This window comes from Leucoraja erinacea, chromosome 6 (genome assembly GCF_028641065.1).
Source record: "Leucoraja erinacea ecotype New England chromosome 6, Leri_hhj_1, whole genome shotgun sequence".
NCBI classification, from domain to species: Eukaryota; Metazoa; Chordata; class Chondrichthyes; order Rajiformes; family Rajidae; genus Leucoraja; species Leucoraja erinaceus.
In genome coordinates this window covers 3,217,371-3,232,365 of record NC_073382.1, presented here as the reverse complement: position 1 = coordinate 3,232,365, position 14,995 = coordinate 3,217,371, and the positions used below count along the sequence as shown (strand labels likewise).

The 14,995-nt window shown below is 40.1% G+C and overlaps 1 protein-coding gene across 1 annotated transcript in view; it reads right to left on the bottom strand.

Annotated features, from left to right (window-relative positions):
* cyfip1 (cytoplasmic FMR1 interacting protein 1) overlaps positions 1-14,995 on the bottom strand; it is a 96,766-nt gene that overhangs the window by 2,843 nt on the left and 78,928 nt on the right. Inside the window, exons 25-31 of the mRNA XM_055636492.1 lie at positions 10,698-10,841; positions 9,472-9,562; positions 8,209-8,339; positions 6,564-6,636; positions 5,825-5,919; positions 3,216-3,454; positions 508-655 (exon numbers count right to left, since the gene is read on the bottom strand). Of these exons, the coding sequence (XP_055492467.1) occupies positions 508-655; positions 3,216-3,454; positions 5,825-5,919; positions 6,564-6,636; positions 8,209-8,339; positions 9,472-9,562; positions 10,698-10,841 (921 nt within the window). The remainder of the gene's footprint in view (positions 1-507; positions 656-3,215; positions 3,455-5,824; positions 5,920-6,563; positions 6,637-8,208; positions 8,340-9,471; positions 9,563-10,697; positions 10,842-14,995) is intronic.

Genomic DNA, 14,995 nt, shown 5'->3' with positions numbered 1-14,995 from the left:
TCCCGAACGTTTTGCTACATAACTCTACCTCCTTCTCTTATTGAACTTTAGTATTTTTGCACTACTTCAAGATCACACTACAATCTGCACCATTCTATTGTTTTGCATTCATTGTTGTATCTATTGTTACCATGTTACATGCAAGCGGGTAATTCAATTGCACCCGGTATGATAAATTTTTCTGATTCTGAACTAGGGTTAGTTTACGCAAGATTAATGGACTTCCTGAATTGTTTGGAATGGGTACATCTCACAGTCGATGGAATAATTCACAACTTTTCCAATCAATTATTATGTATGCAGGCTAATGCCATTCAAATATAACAGTGATCAGATCAGGTTTGGGTTGACTTAGCAAATCCCAGATGGGTCAAATGGCTAAGCACATTTACATAGTTAAGGCACCACTGCTGACAACTAGTGGGAACTAGCACTGGAGAATAATGAATGCTCAGCAAATATTGCCTGGTGAAGAGATAACGTCTTCAAGACCAAAAAATTACATACCACATTTTTGAGGACATCATCTTTGCCATCATGCTTCTGAACTTTCAGCAGATGGTAGCAGAAGTCAAGGACATCAAAGCGCCGTTGTTGTCCAAGCAATGTGATGATCATACAGCCAGCCCAGTGCAGTCCATCCCCAAAGCACTGCCTGTGAGATTTAAACACAACGTTAATGTCAAATAGATCACGTTCTTGAATGATTTGGGATACATTAACATAATTTTCATTGTTTTAAAAAGTTGTTTGTGGGCGAGATTGTTTATCGAATGGGGAGCTGATGTACACGCATCAGAAAAACTCCAGTTTGTGTCAACCCCTGCCATTTGAGGCAGGTAACATTGTACATTTGAGCAGTACTGTAAAGAGTTCTGATTCCAGTGCAGTGTCCAGGCACTCCTACTGGAACCAGCTACATGCTCCTACAATGATTCCCAATGCTGATATCATTATTGCCATCAATTGATTACTCTCACCAGAATATAACCAATGTTCATCAAATACTATCTTGCCCTGAGAGAAACATAGTTCATCGTCTAGAAGTTAAAAATAGTTTGTTCACTAGGGAACGTTTCAAGAAGTCGGAGCCTGCACCGCCATTCAATATGATCATGGCTGATCATCCAACTCGATATCCACAATACAAAAATGTCTAAAAGAAAAACAAATTTGAAATGTTCTATATTGTAACAATTCACCCAAACTAAAATTATTTTAGAAATTGAACAGTTACATATGTCTCTTATGGCCAGGACTCTGGATTCTCACTAGTTCCAGTATATGTTCACATCTTGTTCAATTGGACTACTATTGCATTACCAGCATCACTAGTACATCCACTACTGTTGCCCAATAGCCAGCACAATAATAAGTATGACTCCTGCCTATAGCAGCTTGACAGAAAAGCGCTGTGAGATATGCTAGGATTTTGATAAATGGCATTCAATAAAATCCATACCACCCCTCAATATCATTTATATCTTAGCCCCATGTTCTCCAGTTTCTACTTAATTTGTGTCATGGTGCTAATGTCTCGCCTCTCATTTTGCATATGCAACTCAGACTCCGAGACATTTCGAATGTCCATGGACAAACCTGCACGCCATTTTTAGGGCTTCAAATGCGATTAGTAATTTCAAAGCACACAATCTGCAACGACTCATCAGTCCATCCAGAAATGTAAAGAAAATACCCTTTGGAGAGTTTAGTCAAAAATCTGATTTTTAAATAGTATATTTCACCTGTTGCCACTTTAGTTCACTTTTTAAAAGATCAAACCCTTAGAAACATAGAAATTAGGTGCAGGAGTAGGCCTTTCGGCCCTTCGAGCCTGCACCGCCAGTCATTATGATCATGGCTGATCATCCAACTCAGTATCCTGTACCTGCCTTCTCTCCATACCCCCTGATCCCTTTAGCCACAAGGGCCACATCTAACTCCCTCTTAAATATAGCCAATGAACTGGCCTCAACTACCTTCTGTGGCAGAGAATTCCACAGATTCTCCACTCTCTGTGTGAAAAATGTTTTCCTCATCTCAGTCCTAAAACATTTCCCCCTTATCCTTAAACTGTGACCCCTTGTTCTGGACTTCCCCAACATCGGGAACAATCTTCCTGCATCTAGCCTGTCCAACCCCTTAAGAATTTTGTAAGTTCTTATAAGATCCCCCCTCAATCTTCTAAATTCTAGCGAGTACAAACCGAGTCTATCCAGTCTTTCTTCATATGAAAGTCCTGACTTCCCAGGAATCAGTCTGGTGAATCTTCTCTGTACTCCCTCTATGGCAAGAATGTCTTTCCTCAGATTAGGAGACCAAAGCAGTACGCAATACTCCAGGTGTGGTCTCACCAAGACCCTGTACAACTGCAGTAGAACCTCCCTGCTCCTATACTCAAATCGTACAAGTCACACTGCGGTTTTTCCCTTTGTGGTTAACTACTAACCTTGTTTGCGGTGACAAGCTCCCTCTCCTGGGCAAGTAGCAATTCAGCTAACTACTCTATGTTAGTTACAACAGAGTACAATACCAACAGTGAATTTGCATTCACTATTTCTGAACTCAATTGCAAGAACACTCCAGTGGGTGAAACAAAGTTAATTCTATGAAGGGGAAAAAAAACAAAATTCTGAGCCCACCCTTTCTCACAGGATAAAAGAAATGCATGACACCACAACCTATAATTTTTCTCAAGACCTTATTATCAATAGAATCAGCCATAGTGCGTGGAAACAGGCCCTTTGGCCCAACTTGCCCACACTGACCAACATGTCCCATTTACACTAGTCCCAGCTGCCTGTTTGACCCACATGTCCCTCTAAACCTGTCCCACCCATGTACCCGTCTAAATGTTTCTTCAATGTTGAAATGTTACAGTACCTGCCTCAACTACCCCTTCCGACAGCTTGTTCCACATACCCACCAGCCTTTGTGTGAAACATTTACCCCTCAGGTTCCTATTTAATCTTTCCCCCCCCCCCCCCTCGAGTCCTCTGGTTCTCGATTCCCCTACTGTGGGCAATAGACTACCCAATCTATTCATCGCAAGATTTTGTACACAAAATCTACAATGTGGCCCAATGTATCAAGCACATGAAGCAGAGTTAGAAAAGCACAATCATACTGATAGATGCAAATCTGTCACCAATCCATTCACTCACTGGGTCAGATTACTGCATCATCATGAGAAATGGAGACATACAAGCACTTACTCTACAGTGAATTCATGTGTCCCTACTGGAATACAGTACACAAACTGCATGGCACTCCAGAGTCTGTGGAACTCCACACATTCATCCACGTGCATTACTCCGTTACTTGGAAGAGGTCCTCGCCAAATGGAATCATCCAGGAATTGTTGAATTCTTGTCAGAATCACTTCAAACATGGACAGTCCACAACAGAGGCGCTCCTTTGTCAGCAAATCTCCTTCACGAGCAATTGCAACTTGCTGTTTATGAAATCATTTAAGTTAGAAACAGATTAGAAGTTCTAGAAATTCCTTCATCGCAGATTGATCAGCTTAATTTTACATCTTTAGTGATTCAAATGGAACTCAAAGAGCTAGCTTATCATGGTATTACTGCAACCACTGTACAACATTTCACACAATGACTGCTGTGATGTGGGCTTGCTTATATCTGGTGCTGGTTAACATTAAACAAAGTGGGTCCAGGACCAAGCAGCCCTGGTGAGAAGAGAGAATTTGATTGAGATCCTCAAAGTATAAATAGGAAAGTTTGTAACTGCTCAGGTAACATTAATAGGGAGCAAAACAAAAAGAATTGTGGAGGAAGGAACTGCAGATGCTGGTCTACACCGAAGATGGACACAAAATGTGAGAGTAACTCAGCGGGACGGGCAGAATCTCTGGAGAGAAGGAATGGATGATGTTTTGGGTCGAGAACCTTCTTCAGACTGAGAGTCCGGGGAGAGAAACTAAAGGTATGGAAGGGTAAAGTGTGAAAACTACATATCAAAGCAGATTGATCCAAAGAATTAACGTTTCATGTCAATTACCTTCCATGCAGACTGCTAAAGCTATCAACTTCAAGTGTCAACAATTCTCACTCCACAGATGCTACCTGACGTATGGATTATATCTAGTATTTTGTTTTCATTTTAGATTTACAGCATACACAGCTTTTATGCAAGATGAAATGTTTATCTGATTGGTTTCGATTTTCCAGTTATCATTCAGAATAAGCAATTAGTTGCACAAATTCAGTGTGTGATGCTTGCTAAACGACCAGATCTCAATAATAATAATACATTTTATTTGTATAGCGCTTTTCAAGGACTCAAAGTCGCTTTACATGGTGAGTCAAGAACAAAACATAATAGAGCAGTAAGACAGAGATGCAAAGGGGGGGGGTGGAAAGGGGGGGGGGGGATATGGGACTAAGGGTATGCAGAGGTGAAGTTGGGTCTTGAGGCGGGACTGGAAGATGGTGAGGGACTCAGAAGTCCGGATCAATTGTGGGAGGGAGTTCCAGAGCCTGGGAGCTGCCCTGGAGAAGGCTCTGTCTCCAGGATGTTATGGTTCACTGTATCGAAGGCCACACTCAGGTCGAGGCGGATGAGGATGTTGAGGGAACCAGTGTCAGCAGAGGTGAGGAGGTCGTTGAGGACTTTGAGGAGAGCAGTTTCTGTGCTATGGAGAGGGCGAAAGCCAGATTGGAGGGGTTCAAGTAGGTTATACGCGAGGAGGTGAGAATGAAATTGTGACGCAACGATACGCTCCAGGGTTTTTGAAAGAAAGGGGAGGTTAGAGATTGGGCGGTAGTTAATGGGAGAGGAGGGATCAAGACCAGGTTTCTTTAAGATTGGTGTGACAGCAGCAGTTTTGAAAGCGGAGGGGACAATTCCTTGGGACAATGAGGAGTTGAAGAGATTAATGAGGATGGGGCAGAGAACGGGGAGGCGGGTCTTCAGCAGGGGAGTGGGAAGAGGGTCGAGGGAGCAGGTAGTGGGTTTGGAAGAGCTAATGAGTTTGGAGATTTCAGTAGGGGTGACCAGGTCAAACCGGGAGAGGAAGCAGTGTGGAGGAGGGGTAAGGAGGTCAGTGGAGATGTTGAAAGGAGGGGCCTTGGTAGGTGGTGGAGTAGATGCTGGGGAGTCGGGTACAGGGGAATAAAGATTGATAGATGGTGCTGATTTTGTCAGCGAAAAAGTGGAGGAATGAGTTGCAGAGATCCGGAGTAGAGGTAGGGAGAGTGTTGGCTCGAGGCCACATTACTCAGGTTTGATCAGAAGATGTGTCCCTCAAGCAAGATGATGGAGCTAGTTATCGACTTCAGGAAGCCTGGTGGAGGACATGGCCCAAACAGCATCAATGCCAAAGTGCAAATGGTTGAGAGCTTCAAGTTTATTTCCGTTAAAAGTATCAATGATCTGCAGAAGAACCAAGTGATGAACAGCCAAGAAGGCACACCTATGTCTATTGCCTATACTATTGTTTCATCACAAATACACACTACATTTATGTTGAAGGGAGGATTCCAGTCATAAATAAAACCTGTATACAATATCATTCTTCTCCAAACAGTATTAAGCATTGATGTATTAACTTTTTGGTCATCACCTGGTTGAGACAAATTCATCTTGTAGACAGAAATGGTGTATTTTACATTATGCATTATGGACGAATATTGGAGGAGAAAACCAGATATAATTTGCAGTACCCTCATGTTTTAGTAATCATGAGAACTTCTGTCAATTATAATTTGATTTTGCTCCACATTACATTGTCGAAGTAACCTGCAAATGCTCTTACAACTTTGGAAACAAGTGGCTTACAGCGGGACAAATAAATAATTACCTGAGGTGTTCCAAGTCGCTCTATCAGAGGGACAAGATGAAGTGCGGCGTATTTAGTTTCCAGTCTCTTCATCTTTGTATCTAGCCTCTCACCCTCTGTTGAAAATTAACACATGGAATATTAAAAATGTGTTTATTCTCGACCCAAAATGTGTGGTGTTGCTGGCTAAGTCAGCATATATTGGTCATTCCAATATGCTCTTGAGTTAACTAAGAACAAAGTGATTAGTGAATCAGATGAGTTTTTAATGACAATCAGTAGTTTCACTATTACTGACATTAGCTTTCCACTGCAGATTTATTTAGTTTCATGTATTTAAAATGTCCTCAGCTGTTAAAGAATGTGAACCAACAAAATACCAGATCAAAGGGAGGCTACAGAGTTTTGGCTGTTGAGCAGAGCAACTACTCGTGGATAAAAACTGTAAAATCGCAAGTTAAATTTCACTCACGTAATTCTGCTGCATTAAACATTTCCTGCAAGAATTTCAATTAATTTTGTGTCCTTCGATCAAAACCATTAAAGTACATTGAAAATAATTTAAACTGCATTTAAGACTGACTTGACTCAGAGTTCGAACCATACTTTTCAAAATGTTGTTAACTAAAATGCAACATGGAAGATTAATTTCAATGTTAAAGTAGTCACTAAATTACTCTACCGTAAACGTATTAGCTTTCCTGTTACCGCAATTAGAATTTTCATGGACCAGAAAATAATTGGAGTTCTCTTCAATTACCTTTGATGTGGATTCTAGGCAAAATATTCTGGAAAGGTGCTGCATGGAGCAAGTCACAAACTTCCTCTAAAGACTGGAGAGAAGAGAATGTAGATATTAATTCAGGGCTGCTGCAGATAACTCTGGTCAATTAATAGTTTAGTTAAAAATTGCTTGTGAAGAAGTATTAATGATTGAATAGTTGTCTGATTATTCTATTCAGTAGCAGTCTGTGTGATGCATTGTCAGCAGGCAGGGTTTCTGGTCCTTGGATTTTTCACAGGACGATTCCTGCATGGGAACTGTTAGAGCTAGTGGTGTAAAAATGACACACATCATTCAATAGTCAACTTCAAAAAGTTATTAATACAGTACACTTGAAATGAGGAAATGTTGCAGGGGAACGGGGAAGAGCAGAGTAGCACCAGCATGATAGTTTTCAAAGAGGTGCATGTGCAATTCATTCAATGACAGAAAATAAGTGATGGCCTCTTCATAAGCATTCAGAGTTGCACATGAAATGAATTATTTTCATTCTGACTTAGGGGACCGAAGATTAAATCCCTGTTCAGACATGCACATGGAGTACGACTATACCAACACAACTTGGCAATGTTAACTTTCAAGAATCTTCACCAGCAACAGAGCAAACAATGAAAATGTACATCAGATAATAATCTGTCCTTTGGATTTTGAAATGTAGCTCAACAGAGCTCATAAAATAACATCACAGCAAAGTTTTTCCGATAAAGATATTTCAAAATTCACACAGATTTTGGATAACAGAATATTTCCATTACAAGTTGCACAACACAACTAATCTAAGGCATTGACTTGCAATACAAAATTGAAGTAGAACACATTTGTTTTAAATTAAATTGTATTATACATTTAAGATATGCTTAAATTAATATTTGCTACACCTTTACATAAATAATTGTAATCACTTGCAATCCCACACCTCGACTAGCAAACAATACTATAGAGTCAACGAGGGTGATATTCTTTAGACCAGACATTACATTAAAGAGTTGATAAGTATTGAGTTTTACTTTTTTATTTGAAGATAAAATCTTGCGGCAATCAGGGGCAATAATGGTTTTGAATTGATCAAAGACATCCTGGAGGAATTAACCTCAGTGAAGGGCGGCATGGTGATGCATCATTCGGCATGCTGCCTCACGGCTTCAAGGACCTAGGTTCAATCCTGACCTTGGGTGCCAACTGTGAAGAATTTGCACATTCTCTCTGACTATCACGTTTGCTCTCACCTCCCAAACATGTGCAGGTAGGCTAAAGGCAATTGCAAATTACCCCTTAGTGTAGATAAGTGGCTAAAGAGTCGTTGATGGACATGTGAAATGGAATAAGTTGAAGGGTTACAGTGAAGTAATGAGGAATGGAAACAATCGGATTCCTTTGCTGAACCCAATGTCCTTCTGTATTGAAGATAGACACAAAATGCCTACCTTCCTTCCTACACATTTTGTCTGCTATCTGCAGATCCTTCCGACACATGTGGCCTCCTGTATTATTGTATGTACTTAGATTGGCCTCTTACGACTTGCCAATGCTTTATAAAACTAATGGAATTGCTGTATGGAATTATGTGCATGCTTTCTGTGCATCCTTTCCTTGTACTCTGGAAGTTAGCACTTCGACCTACCAGACTCTGCTCAATAAGAAGGCAAAAGAGAACAGCATTTCCAACTTCTCGTAGATTTTGGAAACATACAGTCTTCAGTTCTGCATATTCCACAATATCTTTTAGTTGGTGGTGGAAAAATTCCAGAATTCCTGTTCAGAAATAAAATTAGAGTTACAGTCACATAGCACAGAAGCAAGGCCCTTTGGCCCACTTGTAAACGCCAAAGATGATTAAAATAACATTGTGTAGGAAGGAACTGCAGATGCTGGTTTAAACCGAAGATATAGAAACAAAATGCTGGAGTAACTCAGTGGGACAGGCAGCATCTCTGGAGAGAAGGAATGGGTTACGTTTTGGGTCGAGACCCTTCTTCAGGCTGATGTCGAGGGAGTGGGCAGTATAGTGAGAAAATGTAGTCGGAGACAGTAAGACTGGTCGGAGAACTGAGAAGGGGGAGGATGAAGAGGAACCATTCTTTCTGTATTTATACAATCTCTTGGGATTGTCCTTAATGCTTATCTGCCAGAGCTATCTCCTGGTCCTTTTTGCCCTTCTGATTTCCGTTTTTACATTGCTCATTAATTCCAGAAACTCCTCCAGGAATACACTTGGTCCCAGCTGTCTATACCTGTAGCATGTGCCTTCTTATTCTTGACCAATGCCCCAATTTCTCTCGTCAGCCAAGCTTCCTTACATTTGCCTGCCTTGACCTTCACTCTAACAGGGATTTGCATATCCTGAGCTTTTGACGGCACATTTTTAAAAAGATCCCACTTGGCTGATGGTTCTTTCCGCTCAAAGAACTGCTACAATCAACTTGAGCAAGACTTTCTTTCATACCGTCAAAGTTGGCCTTACCCCAATTTAGCATTTTAACACATGAGCCCTCTCTGTCCCTATCTATAACTATCATAAACCTAATCCAACAGTGGTCACTGGTCCCTAAAGGCTCCTCCACAACATACATCATTTACTTGCCCTTCCCAATTTCCCAAAACTAGATCAAGTGTTTCCCTCTCACGTGTGGGGCCCTCTACATGTTGCCGGAGAAAACTCTCCTGAACACCTTTGAGAAATTGCACCCCATCTAAATCTTTCACACTATGATTTTCCCAGTCAATATTGGGAAAGTTAAAATCCTCTACTATAACAACCTTATTTTACTCTGCAACCCATGACACAATGGTTCATAGACTCGCAATTTTATATGTGTTCGTTTTCCATTTAGCACAATATTTTATTGAGTAATAGAAATCGAGACAGTCTATTGGTTTTACTAACCTGGCGAGCCATATTCATGTCTGGGTAAGCGGCAGATTTTAGGCATCACTTCCATTAAAGTCTTCACATATTGCAAAATGGTTCCTTGCAGCTGAGATTAAGCATATACAGAAGACAGTCATACCAACAGGTCTTATATTCACTCACACACAAATAACTTGTTCAAATGGCCTTTGCTATTAAACAGAACAGTACACTACAGGAACAGGCCCCTCGGCTCCCAATGTCTTTGCCAAACATGATACCATGACTTTTATCTGCCTGCATAATCTATTCCATGCATATCCATGTGCCTATTGAAAAGTCTCTAAAATTGTATTTGTCCCCACCATAACTTCTGGCAGTATGTTCCAGGCACCCACAAAAGCTCAAGATTCTAAAAGAGCTTGTTTTTGCCTATTACAAACTATTTCTCAATTCTGTGCGTACGAGTTGTATAGATTTCCAGATACAAACATCCTTTCTTTGCTACAGTTCCCTCTACACCTGACTAACTCATTCCTTGATGTTGCCAAACAGGTTAACATGAAAAAAAATTCCATTTGAGTTATTTTTGTAAAAGGGTATGAAAATGTCACATTTATAATTGTACATTATAATCTTACAAAACTTATGATACATGAGACTTATTCAAGTACACCCAGTTATTTTCAATGTGTTAACATTTCAGTACCCCAAAACTGCACTCGCTGTTTCTAAATCAACATAGATAGGAATTTTATAACATTACATACAAATAATAATCAGTACAAACTCTGGAACTATGCATTAGTAACTGTAGTATCATAAATATAACAACACACAGGAATGGCTTTCATACAGTATTCCTTCAATTTTTTAATTTTACCCATCAAAATGATTCACGATTTTACTAATTTCCCACAGAAGCAAGGTATGTTAATACTGGGTACTTTGTAATTGATCTGATATTCTAATTTGTGAATTGTTACTCAACCAGTTTTTTCTCCCGTTTACGTTTCCGATTTGAGCTACATTATAATCTGTTGTCGTACTACTAGTACATCTACCTAGCCCCTCCAACCTGGAAAGATAACACTTAATGGGGAGGAAATATATAAATGCCCTCAAGTAAACAAACAATGACATGTTACTGGTCATTTTTGTACTATTTTGCTCTCTTAAAGACTTGCCACGAATAAATTTCAAGAGCTAAAGTTAACAGCTGTCAAACAAGTGGTATAGTTCAAATTCACAAACCTACTTACCAGGCTCTTAACAACTTTCAGTAGTTCTTCCATTACTACGGCAATTCCTTGATAGCCCATGAGCTTGCAAATAGCTCTAAAATGCGGAGGGCCGACAAAGTTCTTGTAATTGCTGTAAATGCTGCTGTACGCCAAGTTCAGAGCCTACAAATGTACAAATGAAATGTTATTTGGAGCTTTCTCTGCGATAATGACCAAGGCAATACAAACCTTTTCATTAAACATGTTAACCACAGCAATTATTTCAAATTTTCATGGAATTTGGAATTACAAAAGAAAGTCCAGAGATGATAACAAAGGTGAAAAAGAATCATCCTTTTTGATATTTCCAAAAATGTTTTTTCATTCAATTTTTTTTTTTTTAAATAACAGCCAATGTACTTATTCTAACAAAGAAATGTGGGGCGCAAGAGCAGATTAACATATTAGCTTTTTATGACACTCAGATTTAAAGGAAACCAAAGAAATTAACAATTTGATACAGCTTAAGAATCAGTGGCAAATTACTTGGGGGAATATTAACAAAATTCACAATGTGAGAAGCCCAAAATAAGTTGGCAACCTCAGCCTGGGAACCAAAATGGCTTCCATGGAAATAACACAAGATTACCATTTTCATGTACAGTTGGCATGGTGGCACCTGTATGTACGTCAAAGATTCATGGGTTCAAAGTGACATCAAAGACTTCAGACCATAATCAAAGAGACATTTAGGTGCAGTACTCGGGGAAATATGAAATGTTCGATATATTGTCTGTCAGTTGAGTCAAGAAATCATGGCATTGAAAGCTCAATTGCATTTAATAGACCCTGCACAAAAATAAGGTGAACTCTTGCCCCAGGTTAAAATGTTATCCCTCATCCAGAATTACCATGAAAATCAAAGTTTAATTGACCGTTTATGCTGAACTACATTTCTGTATCACATTCTGTATCACAATGACATTTGAAAGAAAACCTAAAATTAGCCAATAGTCAATAAATCTTTCAATTTCAAAAAAGAAATCATCAACAAAACGAGGATACTAGATTAAAGAAATATTTGAGAATATTAAGCAAGCAGAATCTGTCAGAATTTGATGTGTGGCGCTGTGATACTCAGATGCAAATTAATAACCTGTAAGCTTTATGTGTAGGAAAAGAACTGCAGATGCTGGTTTAAATCGAACAAAATGGTGGAGTAACTTCAGTCTGAAGAAGGATCTCGACACGAAACGTCACCCATTCCTTCTCTCCAGAGATGCTACCTGGCCCGCTGAGTTACTCCAGCATTTTGTGTCTACCTGCAAGCTTTATTTCCATATTGAAGTAGTTTAATAATCCAGAAAATTCTTAACCAAAGTCTGTGCTAAACTTCTCAACAAATAACAAGCACATCACCCAATCTTTTCTAAGATTTGTTATGGAATAAAGTATTATTATTTATAAACATGTTGTTTTCAAAATCAAAAACATTTCAATGTGTCAAACATGTTACAAGTAATGAAATATTGATGGCAGGTACAAAAAAGTATAAGAGATATTTGAAAAAGCAACTTGGAGCCTGGATTGATGTATACAAGAGGAAATAATGTAAAAGTAATCACAAGAAGACTTAAAGAAACCAATGTTGGAGATAATCCTTAAAAACATAAAATTGAAGCTATGAAGAGTTAGAAAGTCAGAGATGCAATGACAAAGTCTATTTGATAAAATTAAATTTGTGCAATCTTGGGAATCAAGGTTTTGTGCAGAAAAATATTTCCATTCTGTACAAACGGGAAGCTAAAAGGTGAACCCTGAAATTTGCTACAACACTACAATTTTAGGCACTTGATTTCATTGTTAAACTAAACTTGAACACTAAACTTACAAACAGATTAATCAAATATTTAAACTAGCATAGGATAAATTATGAAAATTATTAATGTAAACACATGAATTGTGAGAATGGATTAAAAAGGAATGGCACAGTGAAGGGGATGCATGGACACAGTGAGCAAGAGGGAGAGGAGGGAAGGAGAATTAACCAAAATGGCATGAGGGTGAAAAGTGGGATGATGACTAAGGTAGGACAGGTAACCTCCTTATATTTTAGTTTAAAACCTCAGCAAAATAATAGGAAGGTTTCACACATGGCATTTAACATCAAAGGAACAGGGGGTGAAGTTCAGAAGAGGCACACAGAAACAATGAATTTAGGAAAATGTACAGAGAGAAAACATGGGTGAGTAATTTAGCTCATTTTCTGGAGAGGCAGCACAATGGAGTGGGGCCAGTGGATGGATAAATAATCTGGAGATGGAGGTGCACCTGGAGTCAGTTAGAGGAAGGGATATGCAATATGGGATCCAAAATCTGCAGCACAAGAAATGAAATAACATGTTTCCCCTGTGGTTTGGGATAGGCAGTCAGTGTCAAATAAATCTCAGCCCAAAATAAAGTTCAGCAGCACAAATAGGGAGAAAATTAGATTTCATTTTGTCTCCTTATATCACTGATTCCTTGAATTCATTAGCATTACATAAAATACAAAAACTATACAAAAAGCATGTTAACAACCCAGAATGATTCATCAAGTAATTACCATAGCTGGCTTTAATCAATTTGGTGAGCACAGCAGGTTTATATGTTTTTTTAAAAATTGTCTCAGCTACAAGCTATTTCCTATATAACAAGAAATTCCCATTTAATTCAACCACATTAACATATGTTGGAAGTTCCTTGTACACAAAAGATTCTATAATATTTCAAGACATGCACTTTATAGGAAGAAATCACACCAGCCAGATTTTCAATGAAAGCTATGAGCCATATAAGTTGGGGAAAGTTGAAGAACCAGAAAAAATAGTTTGTGTGTGCTGCTTGAGGGTTGAATGGCAAAACAATATTTTCCATAAAGAGGGGAAAATATAGTTACCTAACAGGGCTACATATCATGCCCAGCACGTCAGGCTATGCTAATAAAAAAAAGCTCTGCCAATACCCCAGATGGATGGGCTGGCCTGTTCAGATGCAGACAGATAAAGCAAGGCACATGAAGTTGTATGAAGTTACATGAATTTAATAGAGTTCAGAAGGCTGCAATGTGCCCAGCAGGAAGATGGGATGCTGTTTCTCAAGCTTCTGTTCTACATTGTCATGACAGTACAGAAGGATGTGTATGGATAGGTGAGAATGGGAATTGGATGGAAATTACATGGTGGGAAGAGATGAAAGAACAAGCCTCCTTTGGCTGCAGGGAAAGACCATACCTGGAGTATTGTGTGCAGGTTGGTCCCCTAATTTGAGGAAGGACATTTTGCTATTAAGGGAGTGCAGCGTAGGTTTACAAGGTTAATTCCCGGGATGGCGGCACTGTCAGGCGGGGACTGTCGGGGGCCAGTGGGGGTGGGGGAGCGTCCTGCACTCACTCCATCCCCCCCCACCCATTCTTAGCGGCTCTTCAGCGGCGCAGCCATTCCCACCCATTGGGTTCCCATTGGGACGTAGAATACGCAGGTATAACTGCGCAGGCACAGCTGACAAGTGGAAAAGGCTTTATTAAAGCTTAAAATGTGATTAACAAAATATAACAACAATTGAAACGTTAGAGGCGAGTCCATTCTTTTTTGTTGCTTCTCTTGTTGTATTCTGCAGCCGGGGGAGGGGGACGGCTTCAGGTGGGGGTCGTGGGGGGAGCATCCTGCAGCCGGGGGCTGTCGGGAGCCGGTGGGGGAGGGAGGATCGTCCTGCAGCCGGTGGGGAAGGACAGCTTCGGGCGGGGCCGGTGGGGGGAGGGGCAAGCGTCCTGCAGCCAGGAGAGGGCGACGGATTCAGGCGGGGGCTGTTAGGGACAGTAGGGGTGCAGCGTTCTGCAGCCTGTCGAGGGCCGGTGGTGGGGGGGGAGTCCTATTTAATTAATTTTCTCACTTCTCCAGTTCTGATGAGCAGTTTTTGAATCGAAACTTTAACTGTTAGACTCGCTAGTATTTAGAAGATTGAAGGGGGATCTTATAGAAACTTACAAAATTCTTCAGGGGTTGGACAGGCTAGATGCAGGAAGATTGTTTCCTATGTTGGGGAAGTCCAGAACAAGGGGTCACAGTTTAAGGATAAGGGGGAAATCTTTTAGGACCGAGATGAGGAAAACATTTTTCACACAGAGAGTGGTGAATCTGTGGAATTCTCTGCCACGCCACAGAAGGTAGTTGAGGCCAGTTCATTGGCTATATTTAAGAGGGAGTTAGATGTGGCCCTTGTGGCTAAAGGGGGGGGGGGGGGGGTATGGAGAGAAGGCAGGTACAGGATACCGAGTTGGATGATCAGCCATGATCATA